This window comes from Lissotriton helveticus, chromosome 12 (assembly GCF_964261635.1).
Source record: "Lissotriton helveticus chromosome 12, aLisHel1.1, whole genome shotgun sequence".
Classification (NCBI taxonomy): Eukaryota; Metazoa; Chordata; class Amphibia; order Caudata; family Salamandridae; genus Lissotriton; species Lissotriton helveticus.
In genome coordinates this window covers 833,222,340-833,243,935 of record NC_136073.1, presented here as the reverse complement: position 1 = coordinate 833,243,935, position 21,596 = coordinate 833,222,340, and the positions used below count along the sequence as shown (strand labels likewise).

Sequence of the window (21,596 nt, the reverse complement as noted above, 5' to 3'; positions counted from 1 at the left end):
GATAGGAGCGACAAGGATAAACCTATATGATGGCATGAGGGTGACATGGTTTATGTGAAAAAAACAGGGTTTCCACTAAATGTATTGTGGGCTATTTGGATCCTTATAAGATCACAAGAGACAAAAAGAATGTAGTTGAGTGAAGAAATGGTGGTATGTGGAGTATGTCTAGGTCGGTTAATTATTGTTTAGAATCAAGTAATGTTTGCACCAGGGTCCTCTCCCTGCACTGTGAGAAAACTTTAGACTCGATGAAAGACTATACATACTCTTAATGTATGAAACTTAGGGTAAAATGTATATCTTGGTGGCATAGATACCCCATTGCCAAAGTGATGGAGAATCTATACCGATAAGAAAATGGTCCACCTGCACGATTTAGATGTGAGCGGACCATAGAAGTAATCAGCCTTGAGACTACTCCATCTCCACTGTGATTAAACCCGTCCAATGGCCCTGCGGAGTAAGGGCTGTTAGAGGCAGACCTGTAATTCCACCCACTTGATTTAGATGGCGGAATCAGAGGTCAGTTTTGAATGCCTGTCAACGGCATGAAAACCCTGGCGGTAGGGGGCAGTGAAAACTGCAAAATGCTCCCCTCGACATGGAAAAGGACTTCTTTTTTATTTTCAAAATGTTCTTTTGCAGTCACAGACGGCACCCGCCTGCAATGGGATGTCTGGGGGGTCGATGGGACCCCCGCCAGACGGCTGCTCTCAGGGGGCGCACTCACCTTTTAGGTGGCACACTGAGTTGCATGGAAGTCTTTGTATGCTCCGCGATGATATGTTTTCAGATTTTATTTTTACTGTAATTTCCAAGGTATTATCACCATCTGAAAGTAAGCTATTGAGTTCTACATTGTTTTTATAATTTTTTTCTATATGTAGTAAGTAGAATTTAGGATTGTTTTTGCTGCTTGACACGTGTGCGGCGTTTGAGTATTAAACAGCGTTAAGGTATGTTTTTGGGGGTCTCTTTACTACACAGTGGAGGGTAACAAAGGAGATAAACAAATCACAAGGGAACAGTTTTACATTATGCTTTATAAAATATATATTTTTTGACAATGTTAGCTCTCCCTCCTGCAATGGATAACCCTTAATAAGTAGAATGAAGTGTAGCTTGAGTAGCGGCATATATTATTGGATGTTTTTTGTGCAAGACTGTGAATGCCAGTATCTGCGATCTGTGAAAAACAGAGATAAGAAAGTTGGCAGCTGCTCATATCAAACACTTTTTTTGGGGGTTTTTTGGCCACAAATAGTTGTCACAATCGTGTCTGATTTGCGTCAGTCTTGGAATCAGCAACTTGATGTGTTCAAATTGGCTCTTGGTGCTGCAATAATGCGCTAGGCATAACATATATTTTTATTTTCATAGACGTATACAACTTTTAGAAATAAGAAACACCTACAAACAGTAGAGACCATTAACACAAAAACACAAACGGCCTGGTTTAGAGTTTGGCGGACAGGTTACACCATTACAAACATGATAGATATCCAGTCCACCTTATTACAAGTGCATTATATTTTGGGAGACTGGAATTAATGCGACTTTGCCACCGCTGCATTTTCGGTTTGATAATGAATTTGCCACATACTCCATCCTCTGCTGCATAGCCTGCGGATGTTACCCCCAAAATAGTTTCCATCTCAAACGGATCAAAAGTTATTAAAAATACGACACATACTCTTATGCACTGGAAGTCCCTTTGCAACAACTTTTCATCTTTCAGGTGATTATTGTTGTATTTTGGTATTAAAAAAAATGAAGTGATCCTATCGCAAAATGTGCCGTAGTAGGCCGCATAGTTTGCCTATTCTTTCCGCTCAATTTAGTCAACCTTGCTGCATAATTTGATCTTCCCATGCCGCATGATACTTTTGGCCCGGATTATATCCTTTGGCCCTTCTAGTGTGCTGGATAAGATATGTGCCACAATTGTGATGGAGCAAGTAATCCGTCAAACTTCACATGAGGCCAAAAGTCTTAAATTCAATACAGAGAAAGCTTCCTTGGATAAGGCACCACTCGCTGTGCAATATCGAGGTGGGAGACGATGCCCAGTATAAACCCTGAAATGGGAACCGGATGCAACCATTTTTCATTAGTGCTTTGGAAATTTCTAATAAGTAGGACAAGCAAGCTCTTCCCAAATAACAACATACAAAAAGAGTACCGTCATTAAGATTATTTCAATTTCAGCATACTAGCTAATTTAAGGCATTCCTTTTCATCATGGTAGTTGAACAATGAGTCAAATGTTCTGTTCGATAAAATGGATATTGCCCTTTAAATTCTTGGTTTCAACAGAGAGATGTTTCGGTACCGAACAATGCTTACTACAAAAACCATGTGAGTGTGGCGTGCTCCTTGGTAAATGATATGCTATACAATACTGGAGAGCTAAATCCAAGCGCTGTGCCCCATTGCCGGTTTCCTAGTTATAAAAATCATATTTCTGCCTTCAAAAATTTGAAATACCCTTTACACTTGCTTTCTTGGGCAGATGATTGTGATGGAACTTTGAGGTGAGTGGGTGCAATACTGTGTTAAATTATGCACCATCATGGCCAAGAAAGGCTTACAGCACACATGGCCATACGTAAGAACCAGCAGAAAAATACTTGTGCAGAAGTGCCACTTGGAAGTCAGCACACATGGCCATATGTAAGACCCAGTAGAAAAATACTTGTGCAGAAGTGCCACTTGGAAGTCAGCACACATGGCCATACGCAAGACCCAGCAGAAAAATACGTGTGCAGAAGTGCCACTTGGAAGTCAGTAAAGACCTGATTACGAGTAGCCCAAACAATTAAACCTGTGAGTAGACCCCTGTTAGCACAAAGTTTAATACCCTGTCATTATTCTAGTTGTGCGGACTGTATGGCCCCTGATATTTACACGGTGCGTTAAAATCTGGACTGCTGTTACATTTGTTATGTTATGTTAAGCGGGATTTATATAGCGCACTGACACCATAAGTTTCCTGGCGCTGAAGTGTACAGAGGTTGCGGCGAAGTAGGCTAACCGATTTTAGAAAAGAGCCAGGTTTTCAATAACCTTCTAAAGTGCAGCAGAGAGCTGCTGGTCTTGACTGACAAAGGGAGGGGGTTCCACAGCTTAGGTGCTAGGTGGGCAAATCTACGGCCACCTAGTTTCTTGAGTTTTATGGTGGGGGCGACCAGCAGGTGGAGATGAGCCGACCGAAGGTTGCGGGCCGGACGGTGCTGCACAATAAGGGCTTTCAGAAAGTCTGGGCTGTCGCAATGGAGGGCTTTGAAAATTAGACAGCCGGTTTTGAAGGCTGCCCTTTGTTCGATTGGTAGCCAATGCAATTTGCGCAGCAGAGGCCTTGCTGATTGCCATTTCGGGGTTTTGTGGATTAGTTTTGCAGCCTGGTTTTGCACGATTTGGAGGCGGCGGAACAGTGACTGTGGTAGGCCAAGGTAGAGGGAGTTAGAGAAGTCGAGGCGGGATAGTACCAGGGAGACCACAACTTGTACCAGCACCGCGTGCGAGAGAAGGTGGGAGATCTTGCGGATTTTACGCAGCTGGAACATGCTGGATGAAATCACAGCACCCACCTGAGCTTTGAGGGAGAGGTCAGAGTCGATAACCACCACGAGGCTCTTCACCGTGCTGCAGGGTGCGGGGGAAAGGCCCATCTCGTATGGCCAGAACTGAGGGCCCCAATGAGCCGCACTGTTACCTGGCAGGATGAGCTCCATTTTCCCTGGGTTCAGCTTTAATTGGTTGTGGTTCATCCACTGCTGTATGTGGAGCATCACTGCTTGAAAGCTGGTTGCCGCGTCGGGAGAATCGAGAGGGAAGCTGATCTGCAGATCATCGGCGTAGTTGAAGACAGTGATATTCCACCTTTTTAGCGAGTGGATCAGTGGCTGGAGATACAGATTAAATAAGAGGGGTGAGAGGGAGGATCCCTGAGGGACTCCGCATGTCGTAGATGCCTTAGTTGCCATGAAGGGGCCCAGGCAGACCGTTTGCGCTCTGCCTGCGAGGAAGGACTTGACCCACTCGAAGGCAGGGCCCTGGATGCCGGCCTGTCCGACACGGTGAAGGAGAATGTTATGGTCCACCGTGTCGAAGGCGGCCGACAGATTCAGGAGCACTAGCGCCTGCGATGCCCCCTTGTCTGCGTTCCCTTTCAGGGCGTCTAGTACTGCCAGGATGACGGCCTCGGTAGAGTGAGCTGGCCTGAAGCCAGTTTGATTGGGTTCGAGGTAGCCCGAGCTCTCGATGAATTTTGAGAGACAGCCGGTTACGTGGGCCTCGAGGAGTTTGGACAAGTAAGGTAGGAGGGAGATAGGGCGATAATTAGAGAGATTGGCAGGGTCTGCTCCAGGTTTCTTCAGTAGGGGCACTAGAATGGCCTCCTTGAAGGAGCTGGGGACTGTGCCAGTGCTGAGGGAGGCATTCAGCAAGGAGAGGATACTGTCTGGTAGAGCGAGGCAGACATCCCTGAGAACAGAGGGGGGGGCAGCAATCATTGGGGGACCCTGATTTGATACGGGTGGAGAGCTCTGAGAGAGTACAAGGGGTGAGAACAGGGAGAGGAGTCAAGGACAGAGGGTTAGGGGACGACGAGTCCTGTAACCTGACGGGAGTAAGGGAGGGAATGGAATTCTTGATATCTACAATTTTCTCAATAAAGAAGGTATTCAGCGCGTTGCATGTCTCTTGTGTAGGTGTCTGAATGGGGAGGGTTCTATCGTCAGTTGTGAGATCGTTCCTGATTTTGAAGATTTCTTTTGATTTGTTATGGGCTGAGAGGATTCTGTCTGAAACGTGTGTGGATTTTGCCATGGAGATTGCGCTTTTGTATTCTTTGCGGGCCGCGACGAAACGCAATCTATGGTTGCTGGAGTGGTCGCGTCTCCAGTTCCGTTCTAACTGACGTAACTTCAATTTCTGTGCTTTAAGGTCGCTAGAAAACCATCTGTGCGAGTTGCCATGCCTAGTGCGCGCAAATTTGGTGAGGGGGAGTTTAGATTTGCTAGACTTTTCATCCTGCAAGCACAACAATGTGTATGTTATTTGCAATATTGGAGAAAAACTTGGAATCCGTGCCTGATATTGGTCCTGATAAATTTCGAAACTATGTCATTTTTTTGGGTGCGAAACATACCTAATGCCCCTACTGTTGTTATTGGGCCCATAGAGTCTTATTTACCCAGTTATGTGAGTGAAGCCAGTGGAAAAATGATAACCGAAGAGGGATAGATTGGCAGACAGCAAGCTAGACTGCAGGGTTTTGTGTTGTGCAATTTTGTATGGTTGGGACAAAGTACTAGCTCTGATGGTCCCCTTTTAAGACTGAGCTAAAGAAACAACCATGGGTAGAAAAATAGGCTGATCCTATCCCATAAATAGGGGAATCTGTGACTGAGACCACTTAAAGGTTTTCATCAGTATTTTAGAAACTATCTTGGAATGGAATTGGGTCTGAGAAAGGGATCAAAACAGGAGCTTTCTCTGAAGAAAGAGTAAAGAAGGTAGAAGAAAGAAACCTACTCATGCAGAAACAAACAAACAAGTCTGTCATAGGAGAAAATAATTTTCCAAAATGCCAGAAGGCTGATGTACATGGGGCAAATCAAACTGTTGTGCCAAATAGTGTCTGGCCCAAATCGTGGCCATCTGTGTCCTCTTCACTAGGGGAGAATTCCTCACTGTTGAAGCTGGAGTTAGCATAGCCATTTGTTTCAGGTAATCCAGGGGGTTCTAGAGAAGTAGTGATTGTGGCTGGTTCTGGAAATGATTCCATTCGCTCGCCTTCTGCCATGTGTAAGAGCAGGGTGTCGAGGAGAGGTCTGCTCCGGCAAATGTCAGTGAGCAGTTGACTCCTGTGCCTCAGGTAGGCAACCATCTCGTCTTTATCTCTAATTTCGATGAGTAGATTCTGAACGGTCTCCTCCGAACGGCAGAGCTTTTCCTGCAGATCTGCAATTTCTCTGTAAATACAAAGATGTGAATGAACATTAGCATTACAGAAGTAAAAAACATTTTTTTATCCAGATTCCAGCAAAAATGTTAAAGGTGCGGGACTATAAATTCACAAATTATATTTTTACGAATGTGCAAATTGCACAAATTTACAAAGCCTGCCTTGCATCCACATCCTATTGTGTGACATTTGCACCCAGTACCAGTGGGGTGTTCTAAACTGTTAAAGTAGAGGGATATTAAAATAAACCTACCTCGACTAAGATCAAGTGAGCTTGAGTACCTCTACAGGGTTTAATGAGTCGAGTTTTCATCCAAAAACACAGGACCAAGATGTGCATTTTCTTAGCACGATATTTACACAAAGTGTCTAAAATTCTACAGGTACTGAATGAACTATTCACTTTCTGTTTTTTGGTGTGTCTGATAAGCTTTTACCATCCACACGAGTTCACCCTTCTCAAGAAAACTTTAAAAAAGTGATGTAATTGGGAAAATTGAGTATTTTTTCATTACATTTTCGCTACAAATTAGCTAAAAAGTAGCACCCGTTACAGAAACTTTAAATAACTGGGTATGCAGCATCACGTTGCCCATCATTTTATAAAAAGATGGATAGACGGTGGAGGAACATGGAGGAGAGAGAGGTACACTGGGGAGACAGCGGAAAAACACACACTCTTGAAGAATGCTTAAACAAAAAGAAAACAGTAGTGCCTGAAAAATGAGTAGTGGAAGGACACAAGTAAAGCATCCTTGCTCCAGGGAAGGGATAAACATGTGAAGAAGAAGGAAGCCTACAGGAGCTGAGCATTAAGAAGCAAGCAAATGAGTAAGACAATGAAGCCAACAAATGGTAAGCAATAGGCAGCCTCTAAGCCCACTGTAAGTTAACAAGAGGTTCTTGCAAGAGACGGTGCATGCTCTCTATTAGGCGAGACCTAAAATTACTATTTTAATTTCTTGAGCTCAAACCTGCAGAGAGCTGTTTTTCCTCCGGTGCGTGCTGGTGCAGTGCTCCATAGCGCCCCCTATACACCAGCTGCTATTACCCACAAATGAATGATTGCAATGATTATAGCTGGTAACCAGTGTGCACTATTATTTTTACACATGTCAAATAGAGGCATAGCCAATATGTGCAAAACAAACTTGAAAATAGGAGCCTTTTAAGTGAAGGCTTAGAATCTGTTTCATTAGTAAGTATGGGGCCGATTAGGATGGCGGACGGGCTTTGTCCGTCCGCCATCCTGTCGTGGCAAGGGACCGTCCGCCATAATGACGGAGGTCCCGTGCGTCGAATTAGGATGCACCCGTCACAGTGGCGGGCGCATCCCACATTTTTAACATTGCGGCGGGTGGTGCTGAAAGCACCGCCCGCCGCAATGCTAAAAATGCATGTTGTGCGCTTCAAAGCACAACATGACAGGCACCGCGCGGTGCCTGGCATGTTGTACTTTGAAAGGCAAGGGGGTACCATAGGTACCCGCCATGTGCACCCCTTCACCCTGGGGGCCCGCAACGGGCCCCCAAAGCAAGGACCGTATGCCTTTCCGCCACGGAAAGGCATTCCCCAAAGCCCATCCTAATATGGCTGGTGGTGTCTGATAGACACCGCCACCATATTAGACCTTTTCCGCAACGGTCGCAAGGCGACCGCGGCGGAAAAGCTGCCGACGGTCTTCCCGTCCGCCGCGGACCCCCCAGCCATCCTAATGTGGCGGGGGGTCATTTGAGTGAGGATGGCGGACGGATTGCCCCCGCCGGTGGCTACCTCCAGCCCGGCGGGGGCAATCCGTCCGCCATCCTAATCGGCCCCTAAGTTAGGTTTTCTAGAAGAATTCACTTTTTTTCTACATTGCTGGTGTTTATTCAGCAGATCGCCCTACAACAAAGTAAAATACAGCAAATATTAACTGTTAAAAAAAAGCAGAGACAAAGCCAATAGATCTGCTATATATATGAAAAAGAGAAGTCAAAATGTGTCTTCTTTTACTTGCCCAATAAATCTACAATTGCTAAAAAAAACAAGCCTGTTGATGAGGTTGGAATTCTTTTACTAGCAGCAGTAGAAGGATATCAATGCAACAGCTATATATATTTGTTTTTTTTCAAACAAAAAACAAAAGTTACAGGGATGTTATAGTTAGGTTCAGATTTTACACACATAAAATCATAGAAATTCAGCAGCTAGATCTGTCTCAAGAAACTAGAACTCATGCCCTAATGTAACTATAACTCCGGCATGCTGAGTGAAAACGATGTCCGGGAGCCATCCATTACCGCAATGGTATAAATTATTAATCTGGATCTGGGCCGACAACAGTGAAATGTGCTGACTTTGTCTCTCTGCTGCCTTTAGTATACCTTGCATGCAGCGTATTCACTGCAGGGAGTGAGGTATGTCTCTTAATTTCAGTTCTAGCTGAGCCCAACTCAAATACTTCTCTTAAAGAGTCATCAGCACTCCTTTTGTTGGAATATCCTCCTTGCAGGGAGCTAGCTGAAAACGAACAGCTTCATCAATGAATATTATCTTATTGCCATTATACAAAAAAACTTGGTGTGTATGCATAGATCACTGCAGCACTGGCCTTAATCCCCTTATGGTATTTTAAAGTAGCCTGTAAGTGACAATTTAGCAAGTCCCAACAGATTTACCATCAACTTTGTCCTTGTGCAATTTTCTTTTGTGGCAGGGTTTTTTATAGATACATTTGTAAGTTGAATGTCAGATTAATGCTGGTTCAAGTCTGCAGTGTACATTTATTTTTTTAATAAAGTTTTGTATAGCGCGAATGATAGATACCCTTACGAGTATCAGAGCACTTCACAATTTTGGGTAAGAGGGATACAGTATTGGGAAGCAAAACCTTTGTTATTAATTATGCAAGGTGCATACCTGTAGGTATCAGAATGCTTCACATAAGGATAGGGGGATACAGTAATGAGTGAGGAACATTCGAACACATGTATGTACAACGCATGCTAAAAATGTTATTCCCAGGTATATAACCATATAAAAAGTCATTCAAGACAACCGAATGGAAGGCAGTAATGAAGTCTCAGAGCCAATCCCTATTTGGGCAGGAACTTGAGCATTAGGATTTTTTTCACTTCCTTTTTGGAGGAAGCGATGGAGGAGATTGCATGGACTTCCGGAGGAAGAGAGTTCCAAATCTTCGAGGCAATGCATGAGAAGGCTTTGTTACTCAATGTCTTTTTGTGGAAAATCTGTGTTTTTCAGGAGCATTGTACTTGCACTTTGTGACGCTCTGCAGCCCCCTCATAATTCACGTTTTTGAACCAGATAGATGGGGATCTTGAAATGAAGGGCTTTGTGCGTCATGCAGGCAATTTTAGGGCTGGGGATATGAGTTCTTATCTATTCTTCCCAGTAATCAATTTAGCTGCGGAATTAATGGAAGCCCTTAGTGGGGCCAGGCTCTGTTTGGGGAGATCACAGAGCGTGGAACTACCGTTGTCTAGTCTTGGCAAAACTAGAGCTTGTACCGCCAATATGAAGTCTTTCTATGGAAGGAATGATTTGAGATTCCTTACTATACTCAACCGATGTTTGACATTATTGTCAAAGGCTAAGTATGAGAATGGGTGTTGTGAACACTTTGAAACCGGTATTTCCTGTTATTACACAAAAGTGATATGGAGGAGGTTGCACATATATATTTAGGCATCTTGATACCAGTCTAGACCATTCTTTTTGTGTTTAGAGCGGTTTAGCTCGTAATGATGGTGATTTATCAAGTTGTAGTCACTGCAGTGCTTTGGAAATGATGCTTTCATTAAGATGTTCCGAGCCAACCTATTTGAGTTGTGGGTACGACGGAATCTGGAGACAACGTAAAGGAATTCCTCCTTGCCGTGTTTTGTGAAAGCGTAGAAGATTGCGAGAACTTTATCACAGCATCTTACTAAAGGATCCGCTTCTGCTAGTGGTGTTTTAGGTTCAAAGTATTGATGTAATTGTGCAAATCACCCGAAAGTGAAGCTTTGTAGAATGAGTTAACTGTCAATAACTGCAATGATCCATTCTTCAGAGTGGTAAACCAGTGCACTGGTGGCCCCCAAACCAAACATGGCCTACAAATGTGTATGTGGAACTCCTGGACTTAACAAAAGTATGTTAGTACATGCGAAACACGTATTACAAGGCGTTAAGTGATTAGCTATATCGGATTTCTCATTATCTTGTCCATTGCCCTGGAGTCTCAATTCCTCGCATCACCTGGAATGCCTTTTGAAGCCTTGTGATTCCAGCATATACGGTGTAGGCTGATGATGTCCATATTTTCAGGATGATGCAGTGATTGATAAGTGATACTGCTGATGTATCATTCTTTCAGGGTAACAATGATTTGTGGAAGGAATGAACAGGAAAAGAAAATGTGCATATCTAATGTTCTTCAGCACTCGAAAATTCACATTTTCCAAAAGGACGAAGCAGGATGGGGAATCCCTAAGCTAATAAGAGCACGACGTAAGCGCATCGGCAGGTGAGGAGGTGTATGAACTAAAAGCCCCTCTACCTTGGACCTCATATGCGGACCCCTTGGACAAAAACTGGAAATCTGGGGTTCCGGATTGAACCGTTCAAGAATATATGGCAGTTGGGAAATGGGATTTATTCAAGTACGTTTAAGAAGGGGGTCCGGTAATAAACCATTCTTCGAGTCTGCAAAAGAAGTACAAGAATAAGTGCAAATATCAACTCCCTTTCATTCAGGGTATAACAATCAAATATACCACAAAGAAAAGTGAACATAATGACTGTCTTGATAAAAATTGAAGAACCAGATACCCATCGAAACGCGTCAACGCATTTCTATACGTTATCCCGAGGACAAGTTGGACCTGTAGATACAAAACAGAGTATATGTATCCAGGCTAATCAAGACTAAAAGTATTCCCAGGGAATTGTTGAGCTAAAAGACAAAGCATACTGTCTATCATTGTTAGTCCTCCCTATTTTTTAGGGTTCTCTGTGGTAAAAGTGTCATAAGATGACATGTTCTGTCCTATTCTGATTAATTGAATTGTTTTTAATTATGCTGAAATTATGCATTGTGTTTTATTATAGGTGTTTTTATATTGGTGTTTTAATGATATTTACATGTACTAAAGAAATAAATGTACTTGTTTGCACTGCATGTTATAGTAGTATCATTGTTTGAGTGTTTCAGGGACTTTGAGTGAGATCTTTTTTAGTTTATCTATGTGTTTAATATGAATTAAGAATTCCACTATTGATAGGGGGTTCTTGTTGATTGAGTGAATCAAGGGATAATTTGTTTTTAATAACTGGATAGATCCATTCTCAGAGTGGTAAACCAGTGCACCGGTGGCCTCCAAACTAAACATGGCCTACAAATGTGTATGTGGAACTCCTTGACTTAACAAAAGTATGTTAGTACATGCGAAACACGTATTACAAGGCGTTAAGTGATTAGCTATATCGGATTTCTCATTATCTTGTCCATTGCCCTGGAGTCTCAATTCCTCGCATCACCTGGAATGCCTTTTGAAGTCTTGTGATTCCAGCATATACAGTGTAGGCTGGTGATGTCCATATTTTCAGGATGATGCAGTGATTGATAAGTGAGACTGCTGCTGTATCATTCTTTCGGGGGAACAATGATTTGTGGAAGGAATGAACAGGAAAGGAAAATGTGCATATCTAATGTTCTTCAGCACTCGAAAATTGTCAGCTTTTTAGAGATAAAGGCTAGGTGTGCTACTGAGTGAGCAGCAATCTGATTCATTTGTTATTGAAGCGTGCTCCTAAGGAGCTATTAGATATCGAAGATGTTTACCCCCAATCAGTCCTGCCCCCTCACTCCAGCCATGGATAGTTAATGTTATTCCCAATGGCCATCTAACTGACCATTCCCTCATTTTCCAACTCATTTCATGCAGTTTCGACTTTCTGAAAAATTCGAAAATGGCAAATTTTTCTTCAGTTCTCCATAGAACTTAAAATAAAGACAATAAATCAATCTTGATATGCCATGAAGTGATGTCTAAATTTACCCTTGAGATTACTCAAAAGCAGAAACTGACAAAGCTGACTACAGATAACCTGAAAGATCACTCATGGGTTAGTCTTCTAAACGTGGTAGTAAGTCTGACCCACAGTGTTTGTGAGCTAGGACCAATTTGACAAGCTTGAGCATGTTTTCAAAAAGACCAGTAACAATACATGAGAAAAAATAAACATCTACCCTAAAAAGGCAAATGGCAAAAAAAATTAATGGCCTTTTTTTGATTGTGCCTGAATGGGACATTCACCGAAAAGGGATGGATATCCGTTCTGACATATTTAGAATATTGTTGATATGAATGCACTCTTGGTACGGAGGGCGGGACATCCAACACTTTTTGGGGGATGTACCATATTCACTTAACTTTAAATAAGGCCCTGTCTTTTACATTACAGTTCTCCACTCATGGAGATCTTCAACAAAGAGCCAAGCAAGCTATAATGTATCAAATTAGGGCAGAGACCCATGCCGAAGTTCAGGATGACTCTGCTACATACATAGCAGTTATCTTGAAACCCAAGAATGGACCCAGCCCTTCTGAGGCTACCATGGATAAGCCTCCTCTCAGAGCTTCCACTCTTCTCTCTCACTCCACTTTTACTCTTCAAACTTGGCCTTCTGCTGTCCAGTCCCCTCCATCAGTCTTTTCAAGCACATTCACAGTTGCCATGACCTCTCAAAAAACACCTTTTAGAAGTTACCTTCTTAGCTTCATTCAGAAAAAATCGAAGAGGCACCCATTTGAAAAGATGGACACTGGACCCATGACTAAGACTCGTCAGCCAATAACACAGAGTGATAACACTTCTGAAGTGCTATCACATGCCCTCCCAATATTTTGCTACATGCTTCTTCCTTTCGGCTGGAGGAATTGCTTGGTGAGCTGATTGCTTACCAAGGATTAATGCAGTGCTCTAGTGGTCTTGGATTGGATTCCCAGCATGCCTGTTTCAGCGTTACACCCTTCGGAGGAGGGTAAACTGACTACCATAAATCAGGTAACAGAACATCTATGATTTACCCTTTTCAGCTTAAGTGCGGTATTTATCACTTTGTAAAATACCAAATTGTTGTCTAGGATAGTCACTCCATACAAACATATTAAGACAAATTGTTTCAATCATGTATTTAAACATGTCATGTTCCAACCTAATTGATCACTTATTTTCTATAAATCTCCCTCCGACTCTTTTCCCACAATTATTGAGGATTCTCTGAAATGCTCCTGGGCATGTCTGTGTGTCTCCTGTAGTTAGGGCTACAGATGATTTTTTATGAACACAAATCTCCCTTCTGGGATTTGCTATGAGTCGCTCTTAAAATATTCTCTTCTGGCATTTCGGATAATCCGGCTCATTTTGCCTTGGATCAGACTTGTGTGCAATGGGCGTTTAGTTATCCTGGCAATATAAGATATGTCCCCATGTACATAAGTAACTGTTCTTTGTAATACTTTAGTAGAGCATTAAAAAACATGGAGGAAGTTCAATCCTAGGACTAATGCCTCGACTATGGAATAAGTAGACTCTTTTCCTATTCGAAAACCCCAGTATTCAGCCCATCAACAAAGCCCTAATGAGGATCCCATTGAAGGAGGCTTTTGACACCCTGTTCCCAAATATCCTTCTCCCTGTCAAGATACAACTGGCCCTCACTGAATAGTGTCTAGAAACTAAGGGTGTCTCGCCACCCAAGATGGGAAATTCTTCAATGTACTGATTTAAGCCACTTCTGCTTCATAGGAGGTCTATCCTCATTTACCGGCTGATGAAAGTGGCCAGGATGGGATATAATGGTGCAGCATCCAATTAATTAAATAAGTATACCCAGGAAAACAACTGGGAAAGTGTAAGAGGTCCTTAGCCCCATGGTGCGCCTGCCCATGTGTCCACCACCCCTCTCGCTCACTCACACCCCCATACCTGTCTTTTTCTTCTGCAATCTCCCGGACAGCCATGTGGAAGAGTTCATCCTTTCTGATCAGGCTCTCTGCTTGCTCCCTCACTGTCTCTTCGGCGTCTGCCAGTCGCTTCTCCAGCTCGGCTGCGCGCTGGTGGACTGCCACCAGATGGGCATTGGCCTCCTTGATCTGCACCGCTGACGGCAAAGCCATGTGCCAAGCGCCCTTCAGAACCCCTTCCGTTCAGCTCCTCTAGACTCCGGTGTCCATATGCAGAAGAGTGCCACCGTAGGCGCCAGGCTCATCCCGGTAGAACCTGGAGAAAACAGAACAACCACTACTACTTTGTAAGATGGCTTTTAAAGGACATAAGGAACCATGGAGGGGTGGTGGGGTATCACCTCGCTGACCTTCAATAGATTGCTGCTGGCCAATGGGCACGGATTAAGGGAACACCTCCAAGCTCAAATGTTGACAGTGATGTAATATGAGAATCCATAATGCATAGTTCCACCTTTCTAGATGATCTGGCTGCTTGTAGGCTGCATTGCGGGTCTGAAGGTGACCCACGCAGGGGCAAAGTACCCCCCAACAGAACGCCAACTTTTGGCCCCCACTCCACCGCAGGATTACCTCGAACTTTCCTCGTCGCCACTGTCGTATAATGGTTCGGTGTGCCCACTTGCACCGCGCAGACCAGTTTCATCCTCGCGCGTGCCTCCGGGGATGAGGAGAATCCACTGAAATCGCGGCATGGTTTAATTTTTCCTTCAGGACATGAACATATATTTTTCCTCCTCCAAGAACAGCTGAACATCCCCCTCTTTGAAAAACGAAAGCCATAATTGATGCTTGCTTACAGCTGATCCGGCAGCCTTCGAATACAGAACGCTGATGAACAAAATGTTAATTATTCATAAATGGGTCCCGGTGTAATTCCATTCCTGCGGCCCCCGGGAAGTGGTTTCCTCCCCTTATGGCCATGAAGCATCCTTCCCCGGCAGTGGCGCAAATAAAAGTCCCCAAGGATTGGTGGGCGGCAGGGCTGCATCCGATTGGCGGGTTTCCTCGCAGCTGCACATGACCGATGCGCTTTATCCTTCTCTGCGTGCAGACTGGACGGCGGTTTTCATCGCCTTTGGGAATGTTGTTTGTCACTGGAAGGACAGGGGCAGTCCTGGAGGGGCCGTTTGGACTGTACCTTTTGCTTACTATATTTAAGACAGGGAAAATGCACAAGAAATGAAGCGTTTAACAAACGAGCATATATCAACGTCCAGCACAGTGGAGCCAAGAGACAGAAATTCAAGTTACGGCTCCTCACTCCATTGTGATCCTGGGCAGATCACAACGTCACTCTGTACCTCGGTTTTCACAAACTTCTAAAAGCCAGTCCTGTCAACCAAAAGCGTGAAGGGACGTGTATACCCATACATATCATATATATATAAATGGTAAAAGTGTAGTAAGAAGCCTCAGCGTGTAAACCCCCAAAAAACAAGCATTGCAAAGCCAGTAAGTTAGGTATTGGCTGAAATCCTTTCAAAATTTTCCATGAATGTTTTTTTTCCCCAGGATTTCTGCAAAGCTTTATTACTGTGGAAGCTGCTGGGCCCTTGTAAATCAAAAGAATACCTAAAAGCAAATATATATATTTGTCTCAAGAAGCACATATTGACATATTAGCCACATGCACTAAAGTGAACTATTTTATGTACAGATGTGCTCCATGTCAAAGAGCAAAATGCTGTAACTCACAGTGGATTTAATCAAGGGGTGAAGTGAGATGATTTATTACCCCATTATGTAGTAGGTGAAAGGTGAAGGGAAGAATGATAGACCATTGGATGAGGAGGGCTGTCTAAAAATATATTATACATATAATTCTAGTAAAAAGTTATTTTCTAACTCCAAACCTAAAAGTGACAGCTGGAAATCTCTACCATGACCTGGAGTAAGTTGGCAGCAACATGTGTACAGATAGCAGAATATAAATTGAGATTCTGGAGCCCTTCAGTTGCTCCCTAACATCGCGCTTCCAAGCATGATGCATCATGATAGTATGTGTGGTGGCTTCCTTGAGCAAAAGGCCTGAGCATCCCTCATCCCTTATACAGATGGCCAAAGCCAGAACTATTCAAGATGGCTTTGGATGATACATGAATCTTATTTTTTATAACCAATTTTATTTTTCATAGCAATACAACAACCACCACATCCAGCCATTGCTGGTTGACACTAAAAGATAAGACAGCGTTATTAGACACATTATCAAGTCCACCACCATCACACTGAAGAAACATAACAATATAAATACTACAGCGGGCCAAATCCAAGACAATCCCACTGCTTGCCGAGCTAATCTTATTTAATGGGCTTCTGTACAGCTGTTGTGTACAAGCATTTCATTCAGCAGCACTAAGACTGCTGGGACTTGTAGTCTTAGTTTTCTGCGCCTATTATTGTCAGCACGTTTTGTGCATGCTGAGTTGATGTTATCGCGCAAATAGTGCACTGTACGTCACACAACCTGCATGTGATATCTTTTTTTACGCCATACATATAGAACTGCAGACAAATTGTTTTCCACTATAAATGAAATTACAGCGTATCATAGACTAAGGGCATAATTTAGACCTTGGCGGACGGGTTACTCCGTAACAACGGTGACAGAAATCCCATCCGCCGAAATTTAAATCCTGTTGGATATAATGGGATTTATATTTGTGACGTAGTAACACATCCGTGAAGATCTAAATCAGGGCCTAAGTATCTCAGGTCAGATGCTCTAAGCATTGTAACTTTCTATATCTCAATTACTCTAAGTCCAGCATTCTACTAATTGGTAAAGCCATCAATGCCATACTCTCTCTTGACTGACCCATCTCTCTGGGGTCTCAACAGCAACCTCCTCTAAAAGTGTGGCATTTGGCACCTCAAACTGGTCTCCTATCCCTCAGGTCAACGAAGTCCTGTGACCTGCATGGATTCCTACCTCAACTTTTCGTGCCAAAAAGCATCGCTCTTACCCTAGTATTGCTCATTACTTTGATCGATTACAGCAGTGGAATCTATACTGGTCTTCCATACAAGAAGATGGGTGAACCCTTACGAGTACAAGATGATGTTGCTTGTCTTATAATTATCCTAAAATATACCAGCCATATCCACCTCCTCTGATGACACTTAACTGGCCAGAACTCAAAACAAGTCGGATTCTGAATTCTATGCCTTGTTCACAAGACTATGCGAGTGCATGCCTTTCACTCTAAACTGGTGACACCTTACTGGACGACTAGACACCTTGGTTGGGGTACCCAAAACAGTCTCTCTGCATACCGACAGGCGGCCTGGGGCAGAAGTGCCTCCCTTGGAGGATTGTTTTCTTCTACCCCTTGACTACACTTTCCCAAATTTAAGTATATCTTAAAACACGTCCGTTCAGAGATGTAATTGGGCTAGATGAACCCTAACAGCTACAGAACTATAATACTTATATATATATATATATATATATATATATATATATATATATATATATATATATATATATATATAGGGTTCTGGATTGACCGTGGCCCCCCTCGGTCTCGGGAGAAGTTGGGGCGGTGTTGCCGCCACTGTGCTGCACGTCGGGCGAGGTGGATGCTCTACCTTGCCCCCGCCGAAAGTATCCCGGCTGATTGGGGGTGATGTGGTCTAGGGGACCCAAGGAGGCATGGACTTTCACGGGCACATATGAACATTGAGGGTTTGAAGTGCGTGGTGCCAATCCTCCTCCGGTGCTTACAACTTGCCGGAATGATGCATTCTGGGACATGCAGGCGTTGAACATCACACCGCATACAGACTTACCTTTGGGGCGGAGCGAGCAACCAGCACACAGGTCGAGGCAGGATACTTAAATCCGTAATATGTGCCGACTTCCTGTCAACACCTCAGGCACTGAAGAAGGCAGACAGAAGATGCCGAAATGCATTTGCCATGTTTTTAACCCTGGAAATAAAATACCTCCAAGATTCCCCGCCTGTGGTCTCTACTTCTTCTGCAGGAGGAGTTGTTTGGACATTTTGTTGCGTGACTGCCAGCATCACGCTTACGAGACCCCCACATCGTCAAGTTGGCCACGGAGCTGCTGGTCTTCTGTTTCGGCGGATTTTCTTTCTTTCCAGGGTTCTGGATTGACCGTGGCCCCCCTCGGTCTCGGGAGAAGTTGGGGCGGTGTTGCCGCCACTGTGCTGCACGTCGGGCGAGGTGGATGCTCTACCTTCCCCCGCCGAAAGGATCCCGGCTGATTGGGGGTGATGTGGTCTAGGGGACCCAAGGAGGCATGGACTTTCACGGGCACATATGAACATTGAGGGTTTGAAGTGCGTGGTGCCAATCCTCCTCCGGTGCTTACAACTTGCCGGAATGATGCATTCTGGGACATGCAGGCGTTGAACATCATACCGCATACAGACTCACCTTTGGGGCGGAGCGAGCAACCAGCACACAGGTCGAGGCAGGATACCTCAATCCGTAATATGTGCCGACTTCCTGTCAACACCTCAGGCACTGAAGAAGGCAGACAGAAGATGCCGAAATGCATTTGCCATGTTTTTAACCCTGGAAATAAAATACCTCCAAGATTCCCCGTCTGTGGTCTCTACTTCTTCTGCAGGAGGAGTTGTTTGGACATATATATATATATATATATATATATATATATTACCTACTGGCGGTCGCCAGTAGGTATATATAGTTAGGATTTTTTCTCTATGGGATTTTTGAAAATTCTATGTCTAATAACTTTGGCGTTTGTGGACGGAATTGGCTGAAATTTTCAGGAAAATGGCACATTTTGTTTCTGAGTAGCCCTTGAAAATTTGGGGGGGCCGAGAAAAAAGGGGGGTCCCAAAACGTGTTTTTAACATTGAGTTTTCCATAGGGCGGTTGGCCTCACTTTTAGCCCGAACGGCTGAATGGATTTGCACGAAACTTGGCAAAATTGTAGGGACTGGTAGCCCGATGTGCCTTTTGTAGGTCTCAATATATGTGCTACAGTGGATTTTGAGAAATTAACGTTTAAAAAAAGATATATATCTGTAACAGCGGACCGGGCAGCGCTCCGCTACGCGTACTTTTCGCGCAACGGAGCTTTGTGAAGCGAAGCTGATTGGTTCTCCGGCGTCTGTCAACATTCCAAACAGTCCGTAGCGGCCGCCATCTTGTCTCTCGGTAGGATCGAGAGACAAGAGGAGGCCAAAGCGAAGGGGCAAATGACCATAAGGGGGCATAGTACATTTTCGCTCACCCCCTAGGTTTGATGTGGAGGTTTTAAAAGGGCCCCGCGGGGCAAAAAAAAATAAAAATAATAATAATCGAACAGCTGAATGGATTTGCACGAAACTTGGCAAAATTGTAGGGACTGGTAGCCCGATGTGCCTTTGCTAGATCTCAATATATGTGCTCCAGTGGATTTTGAGAAATTAACGTTCAAAAAAAGGTATATATCTGTAACAGCGCACCGCTTCGCGTACTTTTCGCGTTACGGAGCTTTGCGAAGCGAAGCTGATTGGCTCTCCGGTGTCTGTAAACATTCCAAACAGTCCGTAGCGGCCGCCATCTTGTCTCTCGGTAGGATCGAACAGCTGAATGGATTTGCACGAAACTTGGCAAAATTGTAGGGACTGGTAGCCCGATGTGCCTTTGCTAGGTCTCAATATATGTGCTTCAGTGCATTTTGAGAAATTAACGTTCAGAAACAAGATATATATCTGTAACAGCGCTCCGCTTCGCGGAGATAAAATTATATGTGTATTACCTAGCTGTTGCTAACACCAGTTAGCGACGGCTAGTAGAAGATAGCGACCATCTTGGGCCCCACTTTGCATGTGAGTGATATTTATCACTAATGACATGCAAAGTGGGCATGCCAAGATGTTAGCGACTGGAAACAGTCGCTAACATCGCTATCTCCTATTATCAAATTTTGGAAATATTCGAGATAAGGGCGAATATCTCCAAAAGCTACCACCTGCCCTGAGCAGTTCTTAGCCATGTTATCCAATGGGAGGTGGATAACATGGCTAAGAGCATTAGCTCGGTAATGCATGAATATCGCTGAGTTTTCAGCGATATTAATGCATTGCGGTCGTTTTTTATCGTATTTCCGATAAACCTTGATAATAGCAAGGTTTATCTGCGATAATTTCTGACGGTAAAAAAATCGTTGCTAAGCATCGTTAGGGATAAATATCGCTTAACTTTGGTAATATGCTCCAACGTCTGTTAACGTTCGATTCGAAGGAAATCAGGAAGTGTTGAAAAACATTGTCTGCGCCATCTTGTCTTTTTTCAAATGCCACACTTTTGTCGTGCACGGCAGCCATTTTAGATGCCTTGACCAGACCCACTCTGTGCACGCTGTCGATCCTTAGCATGGCTCCCCACCCTCGCAAGCATCTCCCCCAGGCAGTGGTCACCCCCGCTCTCTGTCTTATGCATGGGTAATAAACCTCCCCCATCTGCGCTGCTGTTCCCTGAGAATCACACCCTGTGCCCGCCCGACACCTCCCTTTCGCCCTATTCACTACCGCACCCTCTGACACTCCTTTTCCTCTGTGTCCGATTGTCCAGGCTGGTCCTAGGGTATCAGCTAGCCCTGCAGATGTAGTTTATGGCCACAGCTGTAAAGAATCACCCCTCTTCAAAGGAGTTATAGTAGATCAAGGCCCACACTCGATGAGATCCGTCACAGCAGAAGCGTTGCTATTATCTGAAAACCATCCTGTATTGTGATTGGGGAGGGGACCGAGCCTGAAGCGGAAGATTCCAGGGATGACTGTTTGTACATCAAAGTTTTTACAATTATGTGTCACATTAAAAATATATAGCACTCCGACAAAGTAGTAAGATTATAAAACTTTAATAATTTATAAATATATACAAGAAAACAAAAATAGTAATAACATATAAACATTTTTAGGGAAAAACAACGAAGTAGCGGTCGGCTGTGCGAATAGTCCCAACGCAGCACAACGTCCAGATTTCCGGCGTGGGGCGTCGCGGGGGGTGGGTCATCAGTAGCAAACTGTTGTGCGAATAGTTCCAAGGCAGCAGAACGCGCCGAAATCTAGATGACACGAAAGTGATGTCTAGTAAGTTGCCACCCAGCAAATAACGGCATGGGGCGTCGCGGGGGGTGGGTCATCAGTAGCAAACTGTTGCGCGAATAGTTCCAAGGCAGCAGAACGATGGCACCAAGGTGATGTCCAGTAAGTTGCCGCACTGGTTTTGGTATCCTACAATGCTGCTCCGAATAACGGCGTGGAGCGCCCCGGGGGAGGCGGCGTGAACGGGCCTCTCCAGGTGGAGTGTCATCTGTTGTAGTAGGGCGCCCCTTTACCGTTTCAGTTGCCATTCCGTCCGTTTTTGGTCCACTGTGTCAAAAGCCGCAATTCAGCTGAGTTGCGCCCACTCTTGCGGTGCAGCGATAGGCGGCTGTCACAGGACTCTCAAAATGGCGGCAGGCTGTTTCCTTTTTGGGCCTGGTCCACTGAAATGGCCCTGGGACACCTTGGAAATCGGACGCTTGTCTGCTAGGTCTTGGACCCCATTCTCGAAAGCGTCCCCTCCGCCTTGAGAATTCATCAAAAGTTTTGGGGGCTCCGACTCCTGCA

At 44.3% G+C, this 21,596-nt stretch overlaps 1 protein-coding gene across 1 annotated transcript; it reads right to left on the bottom strand.

The window, feature by feature from the left end:
* Nucleotides 1–1,359: 1,359 nt before the first annotated feature.
* On the bottom strand, nucleotides 1,360–14,585 carry LOC144799195 (vimentin-type intermediate filament-associated coiled-coil protein-like). The gene is made up of 2 exons (XM_078670448.1): nucleotides 13,955–14,585; nucleotides 1,360–5,981 (listed from the first exon to the last, which is right to left on the bottom strand). The coding sequence occupies exons 1-2, from the start codon at nucleotides 14,143–14,145 to the stop codon at nucleotides 5,624–5,626; spliced, it is 549 nt and encodes a 182-aa protein (XP_078526574.1). The 5' UTR covers nucleotides 14,146–14,585; the 3' UTR covers nucleotides 1,360–5,623.
* Between the last annotated feature and the right edge of the window lie 7,011 nt (nucleotides 14,586–21,596).